The 27,034-nt window shown below is 46.3% G+C and overlaps 1 protein-coding gene across 2 annotated transcripts in view; it reads right to left on the minus strand.

Moving 5' to 3' along the window:
• CCDC102A (coiled-coil domain containing 102A) overlaps nt 1-27,034 on the minus strand; it is a 59,522-nt gene that overhangs the window by 21,846 nt on the left and 10,642 nt on the right. The window contains exons 1-6 of one of the 2 annotated variants that reach the window (XM_081963034.1): nt 20,308-20,367; nt 17,330-18,250; nt 10,490-10,716; nt 9,157-9,265; nt 3,681-3,797; nt 247-456 (exon numbers count right to left, since the gene is read on the minus strand). In XM_081963034.1, coding sequence (XP_081819160.1) covers nt 247-456; nt 3,681-3,797; nt 9,157-9,265; nt 10,490-10,716; nt 17,330-17,932 — 1,266 coding nt within the window. In that variant the 5' untranslated portion in view covers nt 17,933-18,250; nt 20,308-20,367. Of the gene's footprint in view, nt 1-246; nt 457-3,680; nt 3,798-9,156; nt 9,266-10,489; nt 10,717-17,329; nt 18,251-20,307; nt 20,368-27,034 lie in introns of those variants that run through there. The other variant, XM_081963033.1, reaches the window with a different exon arrangement.

Consider the following 27,034-nt stretch of genomic DNA (forward strand, 5'->3'; position numbering starts at 1 on the left):
GTTTCCAAGCCTCTGAATTTTGAACATGTGACCATGGGAATGTCGCAAAAGTCACGAGTGTGAAAAACTGTTTTCAGTGCCGTTGTAACTTTGAACGGACACTAAATGAACCGAGGTCTAACCGAGGTCTAACCGAATCCAAATGAAGTTCTTGGCCCAGAAGACTTGCAAGCATCCCCACCCCCCATGTCATCGTTCCAGAGCAGAGGGGGCTTCCTCCCCCACCAAAACTGGAACCCCAATTACCTTATTCTTCTCAAACAGCTCCGTTTGGATGGTCTTGAAATCCGTGTCAAGAGCGCAGGTGGTTTGTCTCCGCTTCCGAGCCAGGATTTCTTCCAGATCTTCGATTTGGGCCTTCAGCTTCTTATTCTCCCGTTCCAGATTCAGCTTCTCTGTTTCCAGCCGTTCCCGCTTGCCCCATTCGGCTGCGTTCTCAGCCTGGAGACGCTCCATCTTTGGCGCGGGGAGAAAGAGGCGTGTGGGTGTGAGGTATTTGTATTTGTATTTGTATTTATTAGACTTGTTAGCCGCTCCCTCTCCACAAAGGGACTCGGGGCGGCATACAATAAATAAATCACATGTTACACGATAAGACATTACATTACACGGAGGAGGTATAAAGTCACAACAATTGTTACAATACAAAAACAACAATAATAATAAGGTTAAAAATTAAAATACCCCAAGTTAAAAATTTTAAAGTGTAGAAAGTTTAAAATTGCCAGGAGGATTGGAGATAAAACTATAGTTGAGCCAGGCCAGCTAGTTGGAAAAGGTGGGTCTTGAGTTTCTTGCGGAAGGAGCGGAGATCAGTAGTAGTCCTAATGTCGGGGGGGAGGTCATTCCAGAGGGCTGGGCCCATCACAGAGAAGGCCCTGCTCCTGGGCGCCGCCCTCTGGCACTGCTTAGTGGACGGCACCCGGAGGAGTCCCTCTCTGTGAGAGCGGACTGGTCGCAGGGATGTATGGGGCAGGATGCGATCCCGCAAGTAACTAGGTCCTGTGCCATGGAGCGCTTTAAAGATGGTGATCAACACCTTGTCAGCAACCCAATGTGACTGTGGGGCTCCTTGTCACACACTGGAATACACAGTGACCTGCTGCCATGGGAGAGAGCTATGGCCCGTCTAGGGGAAAAGAAGGACTAGCGTAGAGGTTATACAAAGGTTACAAACAGGCATGAGCAGCAAAACTGCCATGCGCTTTAGTAACCGATGACCTCAACTGTCTACGAGCTCACCTAATTAGAAAAACCAGGCACTACCAGGAATGATTGTGTTATGTGAGATTCTACCCTGGCTGGGATGTCTTAGAGACTGACAAGGAGAATAAGCCAATGACCATGCTGTTGCTATCTAGGCTCTTGCTTTGCTTGTTGAAACTATATAAAAGCCAAATAAACTCTGCAGAGGCAGGCAGAAATTTTGGACACCTGCTTTGATGGATTTCTGAGTCCTACAGACTAGGGGGGAACATGATGTTCCAGTATTTGATGGGCTGCCACAAAGAAGAGGAGGGGGGTCAATTTGTTTTCCAAAGCACCTGAAGGCAGAATAAGAAACAATGGATAGAAACTAATCAAAGAGAGAAGCAACCTGGAATTAAGGAGAAACTTCCTAACAGTGAGGACAATGAACCAGTGGGACAGAAGTTGCCACCAGAAATCGTGAGCAACCTATCTTTGGAGGTTTTTAAGAAGAGGCTAGGAAGTCACTTATCTGAAATGGTGCAGGATCTCCTGCTTGAGCAGGGGGTTGGACTAGAAGACCCCCAAGGTCCCCTTCCAGCGCTATTCTGTTCTAAATTCCTTGAATATCATTTGGGTGTGCTCTCAAACAATACTTTGCATTCACAATCACAATTGAGTTGTTTGAGGAAAGCAATGGCATGATTTTCAAGCGTACTTCTACCCAGCCTTGGCTGATTAGAAAAGGAACAGATAGGAAACAAGAGGAAATAAGAACTTGGACAATGTAGTTTGCATTACAGAAGAAGTAGGGATTAGCAATAAGAATGTAGGAAAAGTAGGATTTATAAAAGTAGGAAAATTATATTAGTAGAACAGCAAAGACTGTCTGATACAAATAACCAAACATAGACTGATAAGCAAAAGAGCAAGAAATTAATAGGATTATAAGTGTAGAACTAAAATGTATTGTGAGGAAAATAGTGTTTGTAAAGATGCACCGATAGATATCTGCAGTAAGAAGGCATGTGTAGTTCCGATGCTATTTGTAAGTGTTGTGTATGTTTTTGTCAATGTGCATACGTTTTGTGCACAAAAATAAACATAATTAAAAGCAACAGAAGTTGCCTTCAGAAGTTGTGGGTGCTTCAACACGAGAGGTTTTTAAGAAGAAACTGGATGGCCATGTCTCAAATTTTATAGGGTCTCCTGCTTGAGCAAAGGGTTGGACTAGAAGACCTCCAAGGTCCCTTCCGGCTCTATTCCGATTGACTTTGAAGAGCTTATTCAGGAGGAAAAGCAGACTTTCTCCAGCTAATAAATATTGTGCTTTATTGGAATAATGGCCTAAGTATTGATATATAAAACGCTTACAAAGATAGCACGAATAATAGGGCTGCCTGCCATGGCCACATAGATATAACATTTGTGCTTATATTGGGACCAGTGGATTGAACTAGGATAAAGCTACATTCTCAGCTACATTCTCAGCACATGCTAACTTTGGTTAATTTTAATTAATTTAACAATGGTTAGCTTTGTTGTGCAAACACAACAGTTTTAACCCATGCAAGGCTTACTTGTGAATGCATTTTACAGAGGTAAGAGTAGATCTAGACCGAGAGAGGAGGGGACATCTAACAGACTTTGGGAAGAAAGAAGCTGCTGCACTTGATTCCTTAACAGGGCTGTCCAGCATGGCTGGCTGGGGAATTCTGGGAGTTGAAGTAAACAAGTCTTAAAGGTTCCCATGTTTGGACACCCCTTGATCTACGGTCTACATTAGTGGCCCCCAACCTTTTGGGTACCAAGAACTGATTCTGTGAAGAGATGTGGGGATGTGGTTTGGGGTACTGCCTGCATCCCATGGGTGGGGCTTTGCTTGCTTGTGCAATGTGGTTTCTGGCATGGTGTGGACCGGTGCCATCCATGGACCGGGGGTTGGGAACTCCTGGTCTAAATGATCTGTGGCCAATCGTCTCCAGGTCTGACATTTAGGCAGCAAAATCTCTTGCTGGAATCTGGAGCCAAAGACTTCCACTTTCCCCCTCCAAATCCCAAGTCAAATCCCAAGTTAAAGGTTTAAGGTTCTAGATCAAATCTGTGGGCTGCAATCTAATACGGGGCCATAGCCTAATCAGCACTGGGCCGTGTAAGTGGCTGGCCGGTGCATGCGTGTCCGTGCGCATGGGCCCACTCATTGTCATGGGCACTTGTGGTCCCACTCATGTGAGTGTCATCGCAAACATCACAGGGGTTCGCGCGCATGCGCTTGCCCTTCCCACAAAGTCATCCCCTCCCCTGCTCCAGGCCACCGACACAGAAAAGGTCGAGGATCCCTGCTGTAGATCAACCCTTTGACCTCAGCTCCTGAGAATTCAATGGCTCTAAAGCACTAGCATCTGTGAAGCTCAGCAGCTTCAATGGGACAAAAGGACATTCAGAGGAGGCCCACGAGCAAATAGCGAATTCACTCTTCCCTTCAGCCTCACCTCTGACCGTAACTCCACCAGTTTCTTGTCCATACTTGAGCGAGCCCCCAGCTCGTCTTCCAGGTCCTCAGAGATGCGTCCCAGCTCATCCTGGTGAATCTCCTTGAGAATGTTCAGCTAGAGACAAAAAAAAAAGAGTTATTAGAAAGAGAGGTCATTCAATGTCTGCAGCCACCAATGGTCCCTTAGATGGTGCCCAATGACCTCCAAAATATTAATAGATTAACAGAGTTGGAAGGTACCTTGTAGCTCATCTAGCCCAAGCAGAAGACCCTACACCATTTCTGACAGAGGGCAGTCCAGGCTCTCCTTGAAAGCTTCCAGGGATGAAGCTCCCACAACTTCTGAAGGCAACTTCTGTTCCATAGGTTGATTGTTCTCATTGTCAGAAAATTCCTCCTTATTTCCAGGTTGAATCTCTCCTTGGTCAGTTTCCATCCATGATTCCTTGTCTGGCCTTCAGGTCCCTTGGAAAATAGCTTGACCCCCTCCTCTCTGTGGCAGCCTCTCAAATATTGGAAGGCTGCCATCCTGTCTCCCCTGGTCCTTCTCTTCACTAGACCAGCCATGCCCAGTTCCAGCAATTGTTCATCGTATGTTTTAAGCCTCCAGTCCCCTAATCCTCTTGGTTGCTCTTCTCTAGTAACATTAAGGAGGAGATGAAGGAGGAAGAATGGTGGAGAGGGAGAAGGAGTGGCAGTGAAGGAGAAGGGGAAAGAGAGAGGGTAGGAAGGGGAAGAAGAGAGGAGGAGTGGGGAGAGGGAGGAAAAGAAGAAAAGAGAAAGGAGAGGAGGAAAGAAGAAGGTAGAGAAGAAGGGAGGTTGGGAGGAAAGGAGATGGAAGAAGAAGTAGGTTTATTGTAAAATAAGATAGATGTATGAGGTGGCAGGAAAGAGACCCTGGTTATATTTTTTAAATTTTCAAATGAATTGTGATAAATGTTAAAAGATAACACATAAATATCAATAGTATGAGAATGTATATTTGTGAATGTATATGAGACAAGAAATAAAAAAAAAGGAGAAGGGGAAAGAGAAGGAAAAGGAGAGGTGAAGAGGAGGAGAAACAATCAAAAGATGCCTTAAATGCACACGTCTATATCTTTACTTTACTTTACTTTTACTTTAATTGGATTTGTTAACCACTCCCTCTCCCCTAGGGGACTCGGGGCGGTGTACAGACAGAATAAAAACATTATAAAAAACATTATATACAGCAAATTACAAAACCCCATAAAAACAAATTAAACATAAGTCTGTACAATAATGTCTAGATTAATTAATGATTAAAACCAAATTAAAATACCCCAATTTAAAATAACCAGTCAGGAAGATCAAGGGATTAGGTCATGATTGCGATTGGGTCAGGCCAGCTAATTGGAACAGGTGGGTCTTGAGTTCCTTACGGAAGGAGCAGAGGTCAGTAATGATTCTAATGTCAGGGGGGAGGTCATTCCAGAGGGTTGGGCCCATCACAGAGAAGGCCCTACTCCTGGGCGTCGCCCGCTGGCATTGTTTGGCGGACGGCACCCGGAGGAGTCCCTCCCTGTGAGAGCGAATTGGTCGCAGGGATGTATGGGGTAGGATGCGATCCCGCAAATAACTAGGTATCTTTGCCTAGTTTGGACAAGCAGAGAAGACTAATGTGCGGTTGTGTTGGGTACATGTTTCCCCAGAGAAGTGGTTTCTTAGGCACATTGTGGACTTGACTGCGTCTGCCTGCACAGATATATTGCTCTGAACATCACCAGTTCGAAAAATGCTCCTTTTGCTATACTTCATGACAAGATCCTTGAACCTCTGTAATTTTAGATCCCATCTCTGCCTTTATTCGTGAAGTTTCAAGCCCACGGGAATGGTCAACGGCCCATCAGCCCCCATACTGTCAACCAGGGGTGTCAAACTCAACTTTATTGAGGGACGCATCAGGGTTATGTTTGACTTTGGAGGGCCGGGTGATGGTGGCGGTGCCCAGGGATGTGGTGTGGTCATTTGGGCATTTGACAGAGGCTCAAGATGCACTTTTTTCCATGCAATTAGAATGCAAATACCACAAATGGCAAGAGTTAAAAGATTGCACTACTATTGGATGGAGACAGGATGATGTAATGAAATGGTACGATAAAAATTAATTTGAATTTATTTAAATGTAGAATATTTTGCATAAAATGAAGTAATAATAGTTATAGTCAAATAAACGATTAACAACGATAATAATGTATGCATATATACTAGATTGATAATTCGAGGTTTTATATAATTCGTAAGTGAGGACTACGGAGAGGATGCACAAAAGTTTTGTAACCAAAGATAAACAATTTTATAAAATATGGGGCTTACCTTATCAATGGTTAGACAAAAAAATATGGAAGTGAAATATGCTAGAGAATTTTATAAAGATGCATTATTACTGGATGGACTTAAGATGATGTAATGAAATGCCATAATATAAATTTATTTGAAATTTAGAATATCTCACATAAAAGGAAGTAATAATAGTTATAGTCAAATAAATGTTTAACAATGATAGTAATTGTATACATATATATCAGATTGATAATACGAGATTCTACCCTGTTTCCCTGAAAATAAAACCTCCCCAGACAATAAGCCCAATCGGGCTTTGGAGCGCATGCGCTAAAATAAGCCCTCCCCCAAAAATAATCCCTCCGTGAAAATATTGCAACACAACAGCAGCCATGAGGTGACCACGCTCGCCGCCTCCTGCACCTCAAAAATAATAAGACCTACCCGAAAATAAGGCCAAGCGCTTATTGGGGGGGGGGGGGTCAAAAGAAAATAAGACCCTGTCTTATTTTCGGGGAAACACAGTATATAAATTGTAAGTGAAGACTACGGTGAGGATGTGCAAAAGTTTTGTAACCAATTGACACACTGTACGAAACTGGAAGATGGTTTCATGTTTTATGTTTGTCTGTGTTTTTTTGTTTAAAAATAATATATATTATATATATATATATATATTGATACAGCTGATAAGGAGGAGAGCCTGTGGCTTAGTGGCTAATACATCTGCCTAATATGTAATACAGCCCAGGTTCTAATCCCAGTAAGGGTATGGCTAGCTGATGAGAGCTAAATAGCTTGAAATAGATCTATACTAGTCTCCCTTTATTTATTTATCAGCACAAATACAACACACACACACACACAATATATATATATGTATGTATGTATGTATGTTTGTATGTATGTATGTATGTATGTATGTATGTATGTATGTATGTATGTATGTATGTATGTATATATATATATATATATATATATATATATATATATATATATATATATATATATATATATATATATATTTTCATAGATTTTCACGGGTGTAGGTATGCTGGTTTTGTTGTATTCGGGTCTTTTCCCATGTAAGGTTGAGATTGTCTTTGCAACGTTTCGGCACGATCTCACCTGCCATCTTCAAGCTGTGGGCTTAAAATGTGATCGGAGCATATATATGTTTTCTGAGGTTTTCGCGGGTGTTTGTATGTACGTCTTTGGTTGTTCGGGTTTTCTCCCGTGTAGAATTGGAAGTATCTTCACGACGTTTAATAGACTTCATCGAAACGTCGTGAAGATACTTCCAATTCTACGCGGGAGAAAACCCGAACAACCAAAGACGTACACACACACACACAAATACATACATATATATATTTGTGTTACAACCCCTGGTATGCCCAAATATGGGAGGGAGCTCACTACTCCCCCTTTCTGTCCTTTCGGCTCATTCGGCTCATTACAGAGGACCATCCAGGCAGAAAACCATATTTTTATTTTTAATGTTGTCTTTTTATATTTGTGTTGTATTTGTGCTGATAAATAAATAAAGGGAGACTAGTATAGATCTATTTCAAGCTATTTAGCTCTCATCAGCTAGTCATATCTTTACTGGTTCGATTCCCAGTAAGGGTATGACTAGCTGATGAGAGCTAAATAGCTTGAAATAGATCTATACTAGTCTCCCTTTATTTATTTATCAGCACAAATACAACACACACACACACACACACACACACACACACACACATGCAATTTTTCCTCCTTCTCTTCTTTCTTTCCATAGTACTCCCCGGCCTTCAGAAGCACTCTTAACAGCCAAAATCGGGCCATTCAGAGGCTCGACGAGGCCTCCCTGTGACCCATTTTCGTGAGGCCTCCACACGGCCTGTTTTTGTTCCAGCAGAGTGCTACTGGAGGCCAAGGAGGCCGAAAATGGACCGCGCCAGGCCTACCCACGGCCTGTTTTGGCTAGCAGCGGCACCGCAGGACAGTCCTTTGATATTTGCAGGCTGGTCCTGCGGGCCAGATTTTAGCACCCTGTGGGTTGGATACGGCCCGCAGGCCTTTAGTTTGACGCTCCTTTTGGTTTTCTTTTATTTTTTAATACAAATTAGACATATTATACGAACAAAGCGTTGTCTAGGTTTTTTCCCCCCTCCTCTCATTTACATAGTCCATTTTTACATCATAGTCTTGTTTTCACTTTCAACCAAATTATTCTCTTCCATTGTTTTTCATCTTTATAGTTATTTTTTTCTTAGCACATAAACAATATCTTCCATTGCCCCTTCACAATTTCACCAAATTTTCATTTCTTATTTTCTCCATTGGTATGTTTTGCTACAAACAGCGTACATCCTCTAATTCAATTTAAACTTAGAGAGCGTTTCTTCACAGTTTTTTTTTTCTACATTTAACAATATATTATAATTTCTTTATTTCTTAATTACTTACATAACCATAACAATCTTACTACTATTCTCTCTAGTCTACTAATGTAACTCTTTTTTCCTTTCTTCCATTTTTAGCCATTTTTCTCTTGGGCTCTCAAAAATTCCAGTTTTAATTCTTTTTTCCTTGTTTTTTGTGATTGTTGTATCTTTTCTTCGGGGTATTTTCTTTTTTTAATTCTAGTAACTTTTCCCAGGGTTTTCCCTGTTCTCCTCCTTTCCTTACTATTTTGTGGTTTCTTTTTTTTGGGGGGGGGGAATCTCCCCTTTTGAGTTTGACATTCCTTTTGTAAATTATCTGTTGAAATTTGAATCCAAATCCCCAAATGTTTCAAAGGGGATAATTAGGGTATTGGGATTCAAATCAGAGAAAGCAGAATAGGGAAATGTTGTAAAAAGTGTAAAACCTTTGTGGAGACACAGAAAGGGCATCATTTGTCAATCATCTCCAGTCTGGAGAAAAGTTTAGATAAGTTGTTGACCAACAACCTTGGCCAATCGAAGATGTGTGAACTTCAACTCCCCAAATTCCCGAGCCAGCAAGCTTAGTGGGGGATTCTGGGAGTTGACGTCCACACATCGTCAAGCGGGCAAGGTTGAGAAACAAAACTGGTCCAAATCAAAACTGATTTGGCTCCCCCAACGTTGCCGCGTGGACCAATGCAAGAACGCCTGGCTTTGTCCGATGGCGTTTGGTTCAAAAAGGGAAGGGAAGCTCACCTGTTTCAACACCTCCTGCTTGTTCTTGTTCAGCTCCTCATACTTGATCTTCCACTGGCTCAGTTCACCTTCCAGCTTCTCAATGTTCCTGCTGAGGGACAGCTTGTCCCTGAAGGAGGCAAGACAACAGCAAGGCTGAGAAATGGCACTGAAGGCAACAGAGCTCTCTCTCTCTCTCTCTCTGCAGAAGCTCCCCATCTGCTGCTCCTGTGGTGGAATGCAGTCTGGATTCCCAGGAGGGAGGGGCTCTTTTCCAGAGGGCAAAGAGGCAGCAGAGCTTAGAAAGTCTGGTGGGCAGGAAGAGGGCAGGGGTGAGTTGCTACGGGCATTACTGACGGTTCAGTGTGTGCAAAAAGTTTCTGTGCACGCACTCGCTTCACTCATGTGCACACCAGACGTGCGCTCCATGCGCACATGCATTTGCAAATAAAAAGGTCTGCGCATGGGCAAAATCTTAAAAAATGGGGAAATATTTTTTTTGAAATGAAAGTTGTTTGCGCATGCGCAGAACTGAAAAAACAAGATGGCGCCGCAGTAGGAGAACCAGTTTGGGGGCGTGGCAGGCACAGGTCGCTACTGGTTCCGGTGACCCAGGCCGCCAAGTTGCTACCTATTCGGCCGAACTGGTCCGAACTGGTAGGAACCCACCTCTGAAGGGGGTTAAAAGGCTCCTCCCAAGCTATTCTCAGAGTGTATTTGTAGTTGTTCAAATATGGGTAATCTTTGACTTACGACAAAGCAAATGGCAAACAGCCAGGTGAGCATATTCAGCACATTATTGCAGCCTGATTAAGCATGAGCAGCTGATTGGTGGGTGGCTTGGCCTCTCCAAATACTCCCAATCAGTTGCTCCAGGTTGCAGGGATTGCCACAGACCTTCGCCTCCTCGGTGCCTCGTGTTTTTGGCTACATTCGGTGTATAAGACACACCCAAATTTTCACCCTCTTTTACTGAGGGGGGGGGGGGAATGTGACTTATATTCCAAAAATATGGTATATTTAAAGTTATTCAAATAGCTTTTTAGTCTGGCAAGATTATGTCTGTAGGAAAACAACAATAAAGGATATTACTCAGAAGTAACTCCACGTGTCATTCTTGCTTCTTGGGCCTGACCTCAATTATTCCAGACAAGCAACTATCTTGGGTATATTCTGTGAACTCTTAAGAAGGGGCCTCCTTTTTCGTCTTCCTGGCCGCCAGACATTCCAAGTTCTACAACGTCTTTGCCCTCTGGGAAAGAGCCCCTCCCTTCTGGGAATCCAGAGCACCTTCCACCACAACTCCCGGAGGAACCCTCTGGTGGAAGAGGAGCTGTGAAATAGTGGCACTCACTCTCTTTCTTTGAGGAGCACTTTCTGAGACTCGTCCAGCCGTAGCTTCAGGGCGGTGATCTTGGTGGCATCCTCCTCAATGACGGAAACGTCTTCCCAAAGCAGCCGGTTCCTCTCTTGACGAGTGAAGGACGAACGGACGCTAACTGAGCTGCGTTGGTCCCAGCAATCACCTTCTTCCTGCTTGTTCTTCAGGAGGTTCTCCATTAGCTCAAACTCCTGCAGGGACTGAGAATCACAAATGGCCAGAGTCAGGGAAGAAAGAAAGGCCCTTAAGGCATAAGAGCCACAATGGTGCAGTGGTTAGAGTGCAGCATTGCAGCTAATTCTGCTGCCTGCCTGCAATTTGGCAGTTCGAATCTCACCAGGTCGAAGGTGGGTGAAATGGCCCTCCATTGGAAGGTGGCCTTCCGTCCTTCGGAGGTGGGTCAAATGAGAAACCAGATTGTTGGGGGGCAATAGGCTGACTCTATAAACCACTTAGAGAGGGATGTCAAGCACTGTGAAGCGGTATATAAGTCTAAGTGCTGTTGCTATTTGTATTCGGATAAAGGGAATCAACCAGCAGTGAAATTCAAAAATTTATATTACTGGTTCTGTGGGTGTGGTTTGACGAGTGTGGCAAGGGAAGGATACTGCAAAATCCCCATTTCCTCTGGATCAACTGGGACTCTGGAGGCAGAGAATAGATGGGGGTGGGGCCAGCCAGAGGTGGTATTTGCTGGTTCTCCGAACTACTCAAAATTTCCACTACTGGTTCTCCAGAACCTGTCAGAACCTGCTGGATTTCACCCCTGGAATCAACCGTACATGAATTCTTCAACTGAATAGGAATGTTCTACAAGCCAACATCCTTTGGGTGCATTAAAGTACAATTGGGAAATTCAACCTGCCACTAAAAGCGCTACAAGATCATGCTAAAAACAACTTTTGCGGCAAAATGGCAAATTTTAGATGGGCGGCTTTAAAACTGTTTTTAAACATTTAAGCGTAAAGCTTAAGCATCACACATCAAACCTCTTGGATGTTCAGAAGACCCTAAGCCATCGTTTCTCAACCTGGGTAACTTTAAGATGTGTGAATTTCAACTCCCAGAATTCCCCAGCCAGCAAGACTTGTGGACTCCAATTCCCAGAATTCCTCATTTGACTGGGTTACTTTTAGTTGCCCAGTTTGGAGACTCGGTTATATTTTATTCTTACAAACTCAGAACTGTTGCCATGCTGCTGAATTTTACTGATGCTTAACAGATTAAAAGACTTGGACGAGACCTTGTAGGTCATCTAGTCCAACCCCCCCCCCGCCCAAGCAGGAGATCCTACACCATTTCAGACAAATGGTTGTCCAGTCTCTTCTTGAAAGCCTCCAGTGGTGAAGCTCTCACAACTTCCGGAGGCGAGCTGTTCCATTGCTTAATTGTTCTCACTGTTAGGAAATTTCTCCTTGGTTCTAGGTTGTTTCTCTCCTTGATTAGTTTACATCCATTGTTTCTTGTCCTGCCTTCTGGTGCTTTGGAAGATAGCCTGACCCCCTCCTCTCTGTGGCAGCTCCTTAAATATTGGAAGACTGCTATCCTGTCTCCCCTGGTCCTTCTCTTCACTAGACTAGCCATGCCCAGTTCCTGCAACCGTTCATCGTATGTTTTAATCTCCAGTCCCCTAATCCTCCTGGTTGCTCTTCTCTGCACTTTTTCTAGAGTCTCCACATCTTTTTTATAGTGTGGTGACCAAAACTGGATGCAGGATTCTAGGTGTGGCCTTACTAAGGCTTTATAGAGTGGTATTAGTACCTCCCTTGATCTTGATTGTATCCCTCTGCTAATGCAATTTAGGATTGCGTTGTCTTTTTTGTCTGCTGCTGCTGTCTCATAAATTGATTCAGACTCCTGCTGTAACAGCTTTAAAGATGATGACCAACAGTTTGAATTGGACCTGGAAGCAAAGGGGCAGCCAACGCAGCTTGCTTTACAACCTGAAATGCCAGTTCAGCCTGGATTACATCTCCAAACTCCACCTTTGGGTTGATAGAGCAGATGTCTTGCTGTCCACATATCACGGCAGAGGATGATATTTGTAGCAGAGCAAACGAGAGGGGAACTCATACGAGAGATGCGGAGAGGAGTGTTCAGGAGATGGCAAGTTCATTGCCAATGTTCCATCTTATTGTAGGGAGGATCACCAGGATCAGGTCGGTGAGCCAGAAGAATCTGCCAGATCGCCCTTGGGTGATCTTTTATGTAAATCTAACCGTGAGTGAAGATGAATGAGCCAGCCCTTCAATGGCATCTGTCTGCCCACTTAACTGGAACCCAGTGAGCCAAATCCCTGCAAAACCATTGCATCATTCCTTAGCATGGGAACTGGGAGGAATTGTTCAAACTGTAACTACTTTGGGGACAATTAATTCTTCATTATCTATATTCTGCAAATGCAAACACGCTTGTCTTAGCAATCCGTTCACATCAGCCTCTGTCTTTGAGGCCAGCAGTTTTCTTTTGATGTACACCAGCTGCTTTTAGGAGAGCCAACAAATTCTCTTTCACCCAGAAAAATGTTTCATGGCTGGCACCCTGCCCATCCCAGCCGAACGTGTCTGTTGCATTGTAATAAGCTTGTTCTTCTTTCAAGTATTTATATGTCCTTCATTCTGGAGAGATGGGAGGGAGACAGAGAGAGAAAGAGGAAGAAAGAGAGAGAGAGAGAGAGAGGAAGAAAGAGAGAGGGAGAGAGAGAGGAAGGGAGGAGGGAGACAGAGTAAGAGAGGGAGAGGAAGGGAGAGAGAGAGAGGAAGAAAGAGAGAGAGGGAGGAAGAAAGAGAAAGGAAGACAGAGAGAGTGAGGAAGACAGAGAGGGGAAGATGGAGAGAGAAGAAGAGAGAGAGAAAGAGAGGGAGAGAGAGAGGAAGGGAGGAGTGAGAGAATGAGGGAGGAAGACAGAGAGAGGAAGAGAGAGAGAGAAGGAGAGAGAGAGAAGGGAGAGGGAGAGAAAGAGGGAGAGAGGAAGAGAGGGAGTGAGGAAGAAAGACAGAGAGAGAGAGAGAGAGAGAGAGAGAGAGAGAGAAGGAGAGAGAAGAAGGAGAGAAAGAGAGAGAGAGTAAAACCATTTCAATGTTGTGAAAATGCAGTTTTCAGAGCTCCCTAAGACGTTTGCACAATCAAAAGAATCTTCTCTTTGGCTGCTATTATCCCAGGAAATCAAATCAAAGAGGAAGAGTAGCTGAACCGCAAAAGGTGAGAGAATTCTGCCTTTACAAATCAGCAGCAAAACCCCGTGATGGACGGAGGTGGGTTTGCACAAAAGGCTTCATTAACCAGGGCAGTGAAAACTAGAGGTGGCATTCACACAACCGAAAAGCTTAACATTAAGGTTTGTTTTTATTTTCTTTGAAGGGTAGGAATCCATCTGATTTTACTAAGGGTCAGTCTACAGGCAATGCTTGAGTGATGACTGGCTGGGGAATTCTGAGAGTTAAAGTCCACCAGTCTTAAAGTTGCCAAGGTTGAACGCCCCACCCCCCCCTCTAAATTTGGGGTGGGTGGGTTTGAAATGTTTTTCTGGGGTTGCTCCATACGGAAATAAAAAAAAGGAATCCAATGGATCCTACAGAATTAATGGCTTCATTCATATCCTATGCTATAGTACTCTAACCATTGCATTTTAGCCGTGTTCTGCTGAATAAGCCACGCTTGGCTGGATTTGGGTATAACATTGCACGATAAACCACAAGAACCATAATTGCCGAATTGAGGCATGGCACCCAGCCAAAACCAAACCAGCCACATTCTGGCACAACGTCAGAGGTGAACACCACCGATTTCAGTAGTTTGGGATGAAAGGGCGCTCGGAATCACTGGAAAGCAAGCCTAAACTCTGGCATATGCATCCGCCGTGCCCAAGATTTGGCATTTTCCTTATCTCAGTTTAGAGCGAACACTGTCCGATTCACATGTTGGATTCTGAGCCCTGGGAAAACCATGAGTTGCCTTGCTATCGGCATGTTTTAGCCCAATGATAGCTGTTGTGGCCCAGCAGGATCCGGTTGAGCTGCTGATGGACTCGGATAGCGAGGGACCATATGAGTCTGCCCTGGACGATGTGGAGGACCCTGTGCAGGGTTCAGACTCAGAGTAGGGACCAGAGAGGCTGGTTGGCCAGCAGGAGGCGCCTGAGGCATGGAGCAGTGGGGAGGATCAAAGGCAGTTTGTCCCTGATGCTAGATTGAGAAGGGCTGAGAAACGGAAGCAGCAACTCCGTAGGCAGACTCACAGAAGATGATTCAGTACAGGTGGTTGTGGATTGGCCCCTCCCAAGAGAGATTATAGGTGAGGCATTGGGAGGGGACATTTGCAGGAAACAACCGTTCGAATTAGTAGTTAAGAAAATCTATCTGTGTATTCTAGCCGTGTCTGTTCGTTTGGACTATCTGCGTTGCTTCATTTGAATTATCTGGGTTGCTGCAGAGCTACTCTATTGAACGTGAGTTGCCTGGGCCCTCAGCCAAAGGATTCGTTATCTCAGTAATTAAACAGTGGCAAACAGCCAAGCCTGTGTTCTGGTTTATTCACAGGCGTGGGGGGGGGGGGGGCGGTGGTCAGAACAGATAGCTAATCTTTTCTGGACTGAGTGCCCAAAGCGCGCACACAAATCACTCAAAATGTAATGTGCCCCCTCTTCGCATGCCACCCCCGCATGGCAGAAGCCCAGAGGCCAGCTGGCTGGCAGGAGGCGTGCGCTCATGCGTAGCGGAGCTGAACTGGGGTGACGACACGTGTGCCATCAGAGAGGGGGCCGCGTGGCACCCCTGGCATTCGTGCCATGGGTTCACAATCACAGTTTTAGCTGCTTCCAATCTATAAGCAGTCCTCGACTTGTGACCACAAATGAGCACACATTTTCTGCTGCTAAGCGACATCGTCGTTAAAGGAGTTTTGCTCCATTTTTATGACCTTTCTCCCCTCAGTTGTGAGGGGAATCACCGCAGCTGTTAAGTTGGTCACACGGTTGTTAAATGACTCTGGTTTTCCCCCTTGAAAAGTCTTCTCAGAAAGTCGCAAAAGACGATCCCACTGTGACCGTCATAAATATGAGCCAGTTGCCAAGCATCTGAATTTTGATCACGTGACCATGGGGATGTGGCAATGGTCGTAAGTGTGAAAAACGTCCATAAGTCGCTCTTTTCAGTGTTGCTGTAACTTCGAATGATGCCTAAGTGAATGTTTTTAAACGCTACCAGTTCTCCCAACTACTCAAAATTTCCGCTACCAGTTCTCCAGAACCTCTCAGATATCAATGATATCGTTGATATCAATGAAGCCAACAGTCACTGATCTGATGTTGGAGAGCCCCCATGCCCCCCCCCAAATTGGGAGGAGGGCTCAAGCAAGAAATTAGCCCTGATTGGCTACCTAAACACAAGAGTTCTGAACTCACCTGAATGCCTCAGAGCCTTACCTGGTGATTCCCAGGCGAAAGCTGACAGTCTGGGAATATTCCTATACACATAGTCCTCCACTTACGACAGTTCATTTAGAGACCATTTGAAGTTACAACAGCACTGAAAAGAGTGACTTATGGCCGTTTTTCACACTTACGACTACTGCAGCATCCCCATGGTCCCGTGATTTATATCCGCGTGATTTTTGACAACTGACTCACATTTATGACGGTTGCAGTGTCGTGGAGTGATATGATCATCTTTGGTGACTTTCTGACAAGCCAAGTCAATGGGGAAGCCAGATTCACTTCACAACCGTATTGCTAATTTAACAACTGCACCGATCCTCTTAACGAACGTGGCAAGAAAAGTTGTAAAACAGGGCAAAACTCACTTAATAAATTTCTCACTTTGCAACCTAAATTTTGGGCTGGATTGTCGCCGTAAGTTGAGGACTACCTGCATTATAGACAGAGAACAATAGAGCAGCTAGTTTGAACTTCACCTGTGTGAGGTCTGGTCGTTCATGGTTGATATCAGATGAGGTCAGTCTGTAGAGATTCTCAGCCCTCCAAGTCATGGTTGTCCCAAAAGGTGCTTTTTCAGGAGGCAGCTGGACTTTCTTATTTTATTTTTTGGGGAAGACATTTTGCTTCTCCTCCAAGAAGCTTCTTCAGCTCTGACTGGATGGTGGGGAATGGAAGGATTTATCCTCCTTGCAGACAGCTGGTCATTTGCATCCTTTTAGAGGGTCCTTGAGGCCACTTGGAGATTTGGTGCAAATGGTTCCTGTGGTCTGCAATTTGTTCTTCTTCTGGAAATCCATCCCTACTCCCAAACCATTCAAAGGCTGTTCATCCCAAATTTTATAGGTAAAAGTCTGAAGAAGCTTCTTGGATAAGAAGCAAAACGTCTTCAAAGCAAAAAGACAAAAAAATTCAGTTGCCTCCTGAAAAAGCACCTTTTGAGACAACTATGACCCGGGTGACTGAGAATCTCGAAAGACTTTTAGCTGTACAATTTGGGATGAAGACCCTTGGAATAGGAACGGATTTCCAGAGGGAAAAAGGAATGCAGACTACAGGAACCATTTGCACCACTCAGGGGACCCTAAGGACCCAGGAAAACCTCCAAGTGGCCTCAACGACCCTCTAAAAGGATGCAAATGACCAGCTGTCTGCAAGGAGGATAAGTCCTTCCATTCCCCACCCTCCAGTCAGAGCCGAAGAAGCTTCTTGGATGAGAAGCGAAACGTCTTCAAAATTTAAAACAAGAAAGTCCAGTTGCCTCCGGAAAAAAAAGCACCTTTGGGAGTGAGGTCAGTGTTGCAGAGGGAGACTGCAAAACCCATGTGTTAACAGAGTCCATGTTGCAAAACATAAAATAAAATCGTGACTACGCTGTTCACCTTATTTTTCACCTCCTTCTCAGAGCCCACGTCTCGCACTGGTTCCTGTTCCGGAGACGCTTCGCTCTCCTTCTCGGAGACAATGCGGTTGTCCATCTCTTTCTCCTTCTCTTCTTCCTTCTCTTCTCCTTTCAGGCGGGCGACCTCCTTGCCCAGCTGCTGGTTCTCATTGAGGGCCTCCTGTTTCTCCCGCTTCAGGCTGGTCAGTTCCTTGCTCAAGGTCTCCAGCTTCTGGCGCAGCTGGCGCACCTCCTCCCGGGCCTTGTTACGCTCCGCCCGGACCTTGCTCCACTTCTCCCGCCAGTTGGCGGTGCAGTCGGACCACCAGCGCATGGTCTTCTCCATCTGGGCGGCTCGAGCCCGGGCTTCTTCAAGCTCTCGCAGGCGCAACTCTTCCCGGCTCTCCCAGTCGCTGTCGTGGCAGGTGGAATTCAACAGGGGCAGCTGCGACGGGCCAGGGGAAGGAGTGCCACTCTTTGGGGTAGGAGACATGGAGTCCGACAAGCTCATCCTTTCAGGCTGCGGGCTCCCGAGGATGCTGAGTAAGCTCCTCTTGGAGAGCCGAGGAGAATCAGCCAGATGAGAATTAGCGCTGTGGCTCATTTTGCTCCAGGTGGTGGAAACATCTCCTGTCAACAGGTGGGGGGTGAAGGTGTCCACACTGCCATGAGATCCCCAGTGGTTTGTCCCCAAGGAATCCCTCAGGGAACTCCTCAGATGTCACAAGTCTCCTAGCGTTCCGTCCAGAATTTCCTTGAATGGGAGCAGGAGACCCAAGCAGAAGTTAGAAGACAGGAGATGTTGCAACTTCAACAGCAGGAGATGCTTTCTGGATGACTCAGGATGGCTACAGACTTCCTTCCAGCGGTCTGCCTTAACAGTTCCCAGTTATCATGGCAACTGGAGAATGGAGAAGCCTACCTGAAAATAAGAGAGGAAGACGACGTGAATTATTCCGCAAAGCACAACATTGGGAGTTTTCATTTGGACTTTCCTGGATGGGAAAGTTTTGGAGACTTTTAGAGAGTATTGTTTGAGAATTGCGTTGCGCATCCAACATCTGGCAGTTAATGGAAACTGGGGATAAGGAATGTGAGGGCCCACAGATGTTGCTCAACCTCAACTCTCAGCATCCCTCCCGCATCCCAACCGGCTGAGCCTGCTGGGACTTGTGGTCCAGGAATGCCAAGATGGCTACTGGTTCCTCAACCCTGATTAAGACCCGCTATCTATTGGTCTGTCTCGTATTCACTCAGCTTCCCAGAACTCCTAACTGGAGAAAGACCCCCCCCCCCCAAAAATTGAAAGCTAATCAATTCTTCCTCCTCCTTAAATGAAGGCAGGCAGCATTTGGCAATGCATCCTGTTTTGGCAATGCATCCTGGCGAACAAGCTGGTAGCGGCGGCAACACCCAGCCGCTGAATATGCAGTGACCTCATGCCATTTTTCCACTCGACTTGGACTTACGCCCAGAAACTGTAGGAAGAAGATTCTCAGAAGTGGAGAGTTTTAAAAAAAAGAAAATCTAAGAAAAGAACAAAAAAAGAGAGAGACAATAATTGCATCCAGCTTCATATAAATAGAGAAAAATGCAAAGGGGAAATGGATTGTAAGCCATGGAGCAGAGCAGAACCCAAAAGGTTAACGTTTGAGGGGGAGGGGGGGTGTCACAATTTTCTACACCTGTCCACACCTGCAGAAGGCAGACATCCCCCCAATCCTGGTATATGCCCCCCAAATAGATATTTTTCAATTGGTTGGAAGAAATCCAACCAAAGCTTCCTTCACCCTCAGACATAGGAGCCTATTCCACCTAGGGCAGCGATGGCGAACCTTTTTTGGCTCGCGTGCCATAAGTGGGGGGGGAGCGCAGGGGGGTCACGTGCAGGTGTGCCGCACCCATAATGCAATGCGCGACCCCCCCAGTGCGCATGCGCGCACTACAGGCACGACCTCCCCATTTTTGCATGCTTTTTTCGCCCTCCCCAGGCTCCAGAGGCTTTATAGGAGCATGGGGAGGGCAAAAACAGCCTCCCCCGCCTGCCCGGAAGCCCTCCGGAGGCTTCAGGGACCTTCAGAAGGCTTCCCTGAAGCGCTTAAAACGACCCTCCGAGCAAACTGAAAGTGACTTCGAGTTTGCTCGGAGGGTAATTTTAAGCGCTCCGAAGGCTTCAGGGACCTTCAAGGGAGGTGGGTGGGACATGATAGCAGTGTTCCAGTATTTGAGGGGCTGCCACAAAGAAGAGGAGGTCAAGTACCAATACAATACAATACAATAGCAGAGTTGGAAGGGACCTTGGAGGTCTTCTAGTCCACCCCCCTGCCTAGGCAGGAAACCCTATACCGTTTCAGACAGATGGCTATCCAACATCTTCTTAAAGACTTCCAGTGTTGGGGCATTCACAACTTCTGGAGGCAACTTCTGTTCCACTGATTAACTGTCAGGAAATTTCTCCTCAGTTCTAAGTTGCTTCTCTCCTTGTTTAGTTTCCACCCATTGCTTCTTGTCCTGCCCTCGGGTGCTTTGGAGAATAGCTTGACTCCCTCTTCTTTGGGGCAGCCCCTGAGATATTGGAAGACTGCTATCATGTCTCCCCTAGTCCTTCTTTCTATTAAACTAGACATACCCAGTTCCTGCAACCGTTCTTCGTATGTTTTAGTACCAGAAGTCAAGAGAAGAAACAATGGATGAAAACCAATCAGAGAGAGAAGCAACCTGGAATTAAGGAGAAACTTCCTAACAGGGAGGACAATGAACTGGTGGAACTTGTTGTAGGTGCTCCATCAGTGGAGGATTTTAAGAAAAGACTGGACCGTTCCCTATCTGAAATGACATCGGGTCTCCTGCTTGAGCTAAGGGTTGGACTAGAAGACCTCCGAGGTCCCTTCCAGCTCTACTCTGATTGAAAGAAGCCGAGATCCCTACTGTCAATGCTTTGTTCGCTTCTGCAGGCCTTGGGAAGGTGCGCTGACTTACCCTTCGCCTGGGACTTGCAATTGGATGCTACGCAACATCCTAGTTCCTCTTTTCACCAGGCTGCTGCTCACATGTGCGGAGGCTGCCTGCTCAAGAGGGTGGACTGGCTGCCAGCCAGGGGAGGGGCTGGGCCTCTGCCTGCCCGCCCTCCTCTCTTTCTCACGCTCTCGGCTTCGGTGGCCCCAGTCGCTCGGCTGCTTCAAGGCCCCCTTCGCTGCCTCTCGCAGGACGCCTGCCTTGTGTCTTATTTCCACCCACAGCAAAAAAATAATCCGGAGAGGCTTTTTCCAGGCACTTCTCCTCAAATTCTTTGGCTGCCTCTTCCTTTGCCTCTCTCCGGAGCCAAAAATCCGACTGCTCTCCATATGGTTAAGTCGCTATAGGCGAAGGCCTTGTAAGCAGGAAAATACTTGGACAAATAGCTACCAGACAGCCTCAAATCACCAAACGTCGACGTCCTACTTGGCCACGTCTCCCACGGATGGGGTTCGGAGCCGCCTGGCCCCTTTCTCAACAATTTGCCACCCCCCACCCCACCCCCTTTCCCAATTTGGACCTGGAGTGAAATTCCTAACTTCCAGCCTGAGCCCAAAGTTTGCACAGGCTGAAATGAATATGTGAAGCAGACTCTGCCGCAATTAAAATCCTAAGAGTGGGATGAACGAGAATTTAGGTCTGCTTGAAAAATACCCTGATGTTAAAACTCTGGAATAAAATGTTGCAGACACCGGATCTCGAACGGAAAATCCATTAGACAAGAATCTGTCTGAAGCAGCCGTAAAGGCAAAAGAGACACCAAGGCCGGATTCAGGGCAGGGGGCTGCACACTCTGCTCGAACGCAGCACCCATAGCATGGAATTGGTGAGGACACCTCCTAGGGATGTGAAGCAGCCAGAAGGCAATCCGCCATGCTGCTTTTGCAGGGCGCACAACAATATCATTCTGTAGGAAGTTAGCACCCACCCCTCTCCTAGAAGAATGAAATATTCTGGGACCATGCCAACCAACCGATGGCACGGGTGCAGAGCCCTCTCCATGGGCACACACGCCGTTGCCAGCTGCTCTTCTGGTTTCTGGCCAGCTGGTCTACTTGGGTGCTGGAGTGCCGGAAAATGGCCAAAAACAGGCCGTTTTTCGAGCTGTTTTGGGAGCTATTTTGGGGGGTGTTTTTCAAGCCGTTTTCAGGCAATTTTTGGGCCATTTTTGCACGCCATCCAGGCTGTCTTCACAGGCACTGGAGCTTCGGAAAACAGCCAAAAAACCAGGCTGTTTTTCAGGTGTTTTCAAGCCCTTCTTGGGATCAGAAAACGGCCTGATAATGGGCTGAAAAATGGCCTGGGAAAACGGCCTGAAAACAGCCCCCAAAACAGGAATGTGTGCACAGGGCAGCTGGTCTTTGGGTTTCTAGTGCATACACACGCATTCCAGTTTGGGCACTCAGTGCTGAAAAGGTTCGCCATACCTTTTCTAGGAAATATTAGAAAGGCAGAATATTATGTTTCCCTGGATGAGAAAAGGAGAAACGTATTTTAAAGACAAAGCAGCTCCCTGCCCCCCCTTCAGCTCCAGGGTGGTGGGATTAAGACATGGCCCTCAGGACATGATAGGATTAGTCCTCTGCCCATCTCACCACCAGGCACCTGGGAAGATTACATCACCCAGCAAGGCTCAACCAAGCCTGGGACTCAGGACGGACTACAGAGTTGCCCCTGCATGGCCCCATGGGAGTCTGACAACCAATCAGAATACAAGCTCAAATTCAAAAGCCCAGAGTGGGCATCAAACCAGGGTATTCTCAGCATCTCTGCCCTTTTTTTCTTTACTCAACATCTTCAAGGCATGGGATCCTGTCCACCATTAAAACCTTCTTTCCAAGAAACGTCCATGAATCCAGTGTCTTTCCCCCCACTTGGAACTGGACCCAGATGGACAACAATTCTTTGCAGCTCATGAAAGCTACTGCCTCATTTCCTGGGATTCAGCAGCTGCTCTCTGCAACCGCGTATTCGCAATGAGGACTGCTCTCTTCACTCTCATGAAATCGCTGGGATCGGGCACAATTTTGCATCAGAGGTGGAAATGGCAACTGGGTCGCTGAACCGGTAGGGACGGCGTGTTCACCACGCCCCTGAACAAGTTTCCCTGGTCACCGCGACCTCTTTGTTTGACCTTTTTAAATGTTCTGCGCATGCGCAGACATATTTACATGCACAAAATCGCGCATGCACCGAACCGTGTTTTGCATTCACCAAAAGATCCTGCCAACCCCAAAGACCTTTCTCTCCCAGAGGGAAACAGACAGGGCTGCCCCATGCCGTGTGCCTTAGCCGTCCCCGAGTAGTGAGTCGTGGCCACCTGCTGTTTTTCTCTTCCAAATATATTGATGGGGCTGGAGACAGTCTCGGAAATCAAAGATGATGCACGTCGCTTTGCTTTGCAGCCTACCGGCTTTTCGCCCGCTTATTTTTAACTAAGCCGATTCTTCAAAAATAAACGGCAGAGGAAAAGAGAGAGCGTGACAGATGCCAAGAAAACGATGGAGCAGCCCAGGAGGATCCACAGAGATTTTGGTTGCTCTCTTGTGGCTTCCTTCATCAGGGTGTTGAACTTAGATGTGTAAAACTTCCTGGGTCTGGAATTCCTGCCCTCAGTCGCTCGAGCTCTGGTTAGCTCACGTCTAGACTATCGCAATGTGCTCGACACGGGGCTGCCCTTGAAGAGTATTCAGAAGCTACAACTGGGCATTCTTGGGAGCTGCAAGTTGGCCCCATGTTACACCCCTATTCCAGAAGCTGCTGCCATCTGCTAGGTTCAGTTCAAGGTGTTGGTTATCACCTTTAAAGCCCTCCTAAGGAACCATCTCATTCCAACGGGATTGGCCCACCCCATCGGTGCCACCAGAAGAGGCCGATCCCATTGGTCCAGGAATTTTAGCTGATGGGATCTAGGAGAAGAACCTTTTCCTGCCATGGCTCCTGCCCTTTGGCACACTTGGACCTGCAGCTGACCTTGTGCCCCAACAAGGGCTGCATCAGTCTGGAGGTGGCTATCAATTAAGAGAAGACCTCCCCCCACTTTCTCCCCCTGTGCATTTCATGCTCTCTTCCTTCCCATCTTTCAATTATAACTTGTTATTGTCATTTATTCTTTCATGATTGTGATGCTTACTAGTTTTTAAGGTTTCTAAGCCACCGAGTGTCGCCTTTAGATGAAATGGGTGGCACCTACATCTAACAACTAGCTAACCAACTAACTCAGGGGTGTCCAAACTTGGGAACTTTAAGACTTGTGGACTTCAACTCCCAGAATTCCCCAGCCAGCCATGCTGGCTGGGGAATTCTGGGAGTTGAAGTCCACAAGTCTTAAAGTTCCCAAGTTTGGACACCCCTGAACTAACTAATATAAGAATTGGATAATAGGCACACAACAGTTGGGAATGCCAGAAAAAATGTTGGAAAGATTGAAAAACCCAGTGTCTTACCTGTGGTTTGTACCTTTGAGATGGCAGAAGTGAGGGAAGGAGGGTTTGGTCAGCACATTACAAAAAAGATGTTGAGGCTTTGGAAAAAGTTCAGAGAAGAACAACTAAGATGATCAAAGGGCTAAAGACTAAAACATATGAAGAATGGATGCAGGATTTCGGTTTGCTTAGTCTAGAGAAAAGGAGGACTAGGGGTAACATGACATTTTCCAATATTTGAGGGGCTGCCACAAAGAGAGGGTCAAATTATTCTCCAAAGCACCACAAGGCAAGGCAACCAAAGAATGGTTGGAAACTAATCAAAGAGAGAAGCAACCTGGATTTATGGAGAAACTTCCTAATAGTGAGGACAATTAACCAGCGGAACAGCTTGCCACCAGAAGTTGTGGGAGCGCCATCACTGAAAAATGGTATAGATTATCCTGCTTGAGCTGGAAAAGATCTTCCAGCTTCTCTTCCCTTCTCTTCTCTTCCCTTCTCTCTTCTTTTCTCTTCTCTTCTTTCTCTTCCATTCTCTCTCCTTTTCTCCTTTCTTTATTTTTCTTCTCTCTTTTCTTTCCTTCCCTTTTCTCTTCCCTCCCACTCCCCTCCCTTCTCTTCCCTTCTCTTCTATCTTCTCTTCTTTCTCTTCCCTTCCCTTCTCTTCTTTCTCTTCCCTTCCCTTCCCTTTTTTTCTCTTCCCTTCTCTTCCCTTCTCTTTTCTCCTCTTCATTCTCTTCTCTTCCATTCTTTCTTCTTCTTTTCTCTTTTCTTCATTTTTCTTCTCTCTTTTCCTTCCTTTTCTCTTCTCTTCCCTCCCCCTCCCCTTCCTTCCCTTCCATAACTGAGGGTGGGTGGGTGTCAAAAAAGGAAGGCCGGCCCTTCCCACCCCTTGCCAGCTCCAAAGGGGTCTCTTTCCCATATCTGCTGACTTTTGATCCTTTTTTTTTCCTAGGAAAGGCTTCTAAGAAAGAGATGGCTTGTTAACCCAAAGGGGACTTGGCATAAATCACTGGACGTGGAGAGAAAAGGCCGAGGGAACTGAAGAGTGAATGGGAGGAGGGCAGCTGTTTTGGGGGAAGGCATCTGAGTGCCTTGAAATGTCTCAAAAGAGTTTGCCAAAGGCTGAATTGGGCCCAGACAATTCACACTTAAAATTGGACCAAGAAGAATGTTTGCAACGGAGCAAGAAGTGGTGAGATATCTCTCTATCTCCTTTCATAAATCTAATCTATTTTAGGAAACCTCAAAAGACGTGTTTTTCAACCTTAGCAACTTTTAAGATATGTGGACTTCAACTCTTCCAAATGTGGGTCACCACAATACAAAAAAAGATGTCGAGTTTCTAGAAAGAGTGGCGAGAAGAGCAACAAAGATGCTTAGGGAGATAAAATGTATGAAGAATGGTTGCAGAGACTGAGTGCGTCACGTCTAACGAAGAGAAGGACTAGGGATGAGAGGATAGCAATGCGCTGCTTTCCCCCCTTTGGAAACGGTCCCTTCGGGCTGCCTTCCCAACACAAGAGCCCATGGGAGACAACCACAGTGAGAGTTAATTGCTCGCAGACTGTCCTGTTCCCGAAGGCTTCTGCCCACATAAAAGGACCCAGTTGGTAGCCGCCAGAGCTGAGGCTTGCTAGTTTTTCAGATCTTTGGGGAGGCTCTGCTGAATGACTCAGTCACAACTACCTCCAGCTGAAAGCCATAGCACTTATATACCGCTTCACAGGGCTTTACAGCCCCCTCTAAGCAGTTTACAACAATCTGGGTCCTCATTTTACCCACCTCCGAAGGATGGAAGGCTGAGTCAACCTTCAGCCTGGTGAGATTCAAACTATTGGCAGTGGGTAGAATTGGCCTGCAATACTGCATTCTAATCATTGTGCAGAGGAAGGGAAGGGAAGGGAAGGGAAGGGAAGGGGAAGGAAGGAAGGAAGGAAGGAAGGAAGGAAGGAAGGAAGGAAGGAAGGAAGATAGCAATAGCATTTAGACTTATATACCACTTCACAGTGCTTTGCAGTCCTCTCTAAGCGGTTTACAGAGTCAGCCTAGTTGCCCTCAACAATCTGGGTCCTCATTTTACCGACCTCGGAAGGATGGAAGGCTCAGTCAATCTTGAGCCTGGTGGGATTTCAACTGTTGGCAGTGGGTAGAGTTAGCCTGCAATACTGCATTCTAATCATTGTGCAGAGGAAGGAAGAGAAGGGAAGGGAAGGAAGGAAGGAAGGAAGGAAGGAAGGAAGGAAGGAAGGAAGGAAGGAAGGAAGGAAGGAAGGAAGGAAAGAAGGACAATAGCAGTTAGACTTATATACTACTTTCCACCTCTCTCAAAGTGGTTTACAGAGTCAGCCTCTTTGCCACCAACAATCTGGCTCCTCATTTTACCCACCTCGGAAGGACGGAAGGCTTGAGTCCACCTCGAGCCTGATCAGATTTGAACTGCCAAATCGCGGGCAGCTGGCAGTCAGCCGAAGTAGCCTGCAGCACTGCACTCTAACCACTGAGCCACCGTGGCTGAAAAGCAATAGAACAATGGTGCTCTCTGCAAGGGTTGCCCCAAAAGTCAAGATTGCAGCTAAGATTGTGCGATCCAAAACCCCTCTTCTTTTTAACGTGCACCCAGATCCCACAAAGCTCAGGGCAGGGATCAGGGCCCAGGAAATTGGTTCCAGAGGCAATAAACTCTTCAGTGAATAGAGGGGTTTTAAGATATATTATTACCTAAAATAGACAGATGGAAAAGCATAACTTAAAAAAAAATGGGGGTGGGGGGGGCGATGGCTCAGTTAAAGAAACTCAGATGGTCACACCAGAGAGCTCACAGACTGGTCCGAGACCGAAATGCCCTGCAACGGGGTGAGTTCCTGTTGCTTCCCTCAGCTCCTGCCTACCTAGCAATTTGAAACCACCCAAAGAGTAGATAAAGAGGTACCCCTTTGGCGTTCCGTGTGCTTTGGCGCATAGCCATGCTGGCCACAGGACCAACCGGTGGAACAGAAGTTCTGGGTGCTCCAACACTGGAAGCTTCGAAGAAGAGATTGGACAACTATTTGTCTAAATTGGTATAGGACTGTGATGGCGAACCGATGGCATGCGTGCCACAGGTGGCACGCAGAGCTTCCTCTGCAGGTGCATGATCTGTCGTCCCAGGTTAGCTCCGCCGCGTATGTGCATGTGCCCCCACCGGCCAGCTGATTTTCGGGTCTCTGCTGCACAGGCGTGGGGGGGGGAGGGCAGGGCACCTGTGGGAGACTTTCGTGCATGCA

This window comes from Natrix helvetica, assembly GCF_964273705.1.
Source record: "Natrix helvetica genome assembly, chromosome: 10".
In the NCBI taxonomy this organism is placed as follows: Eukaryota; Metazoa; Chordata; class Lepidosauria; order Squamata; family Natricidae; genus Natrix; species Natrix helvetica.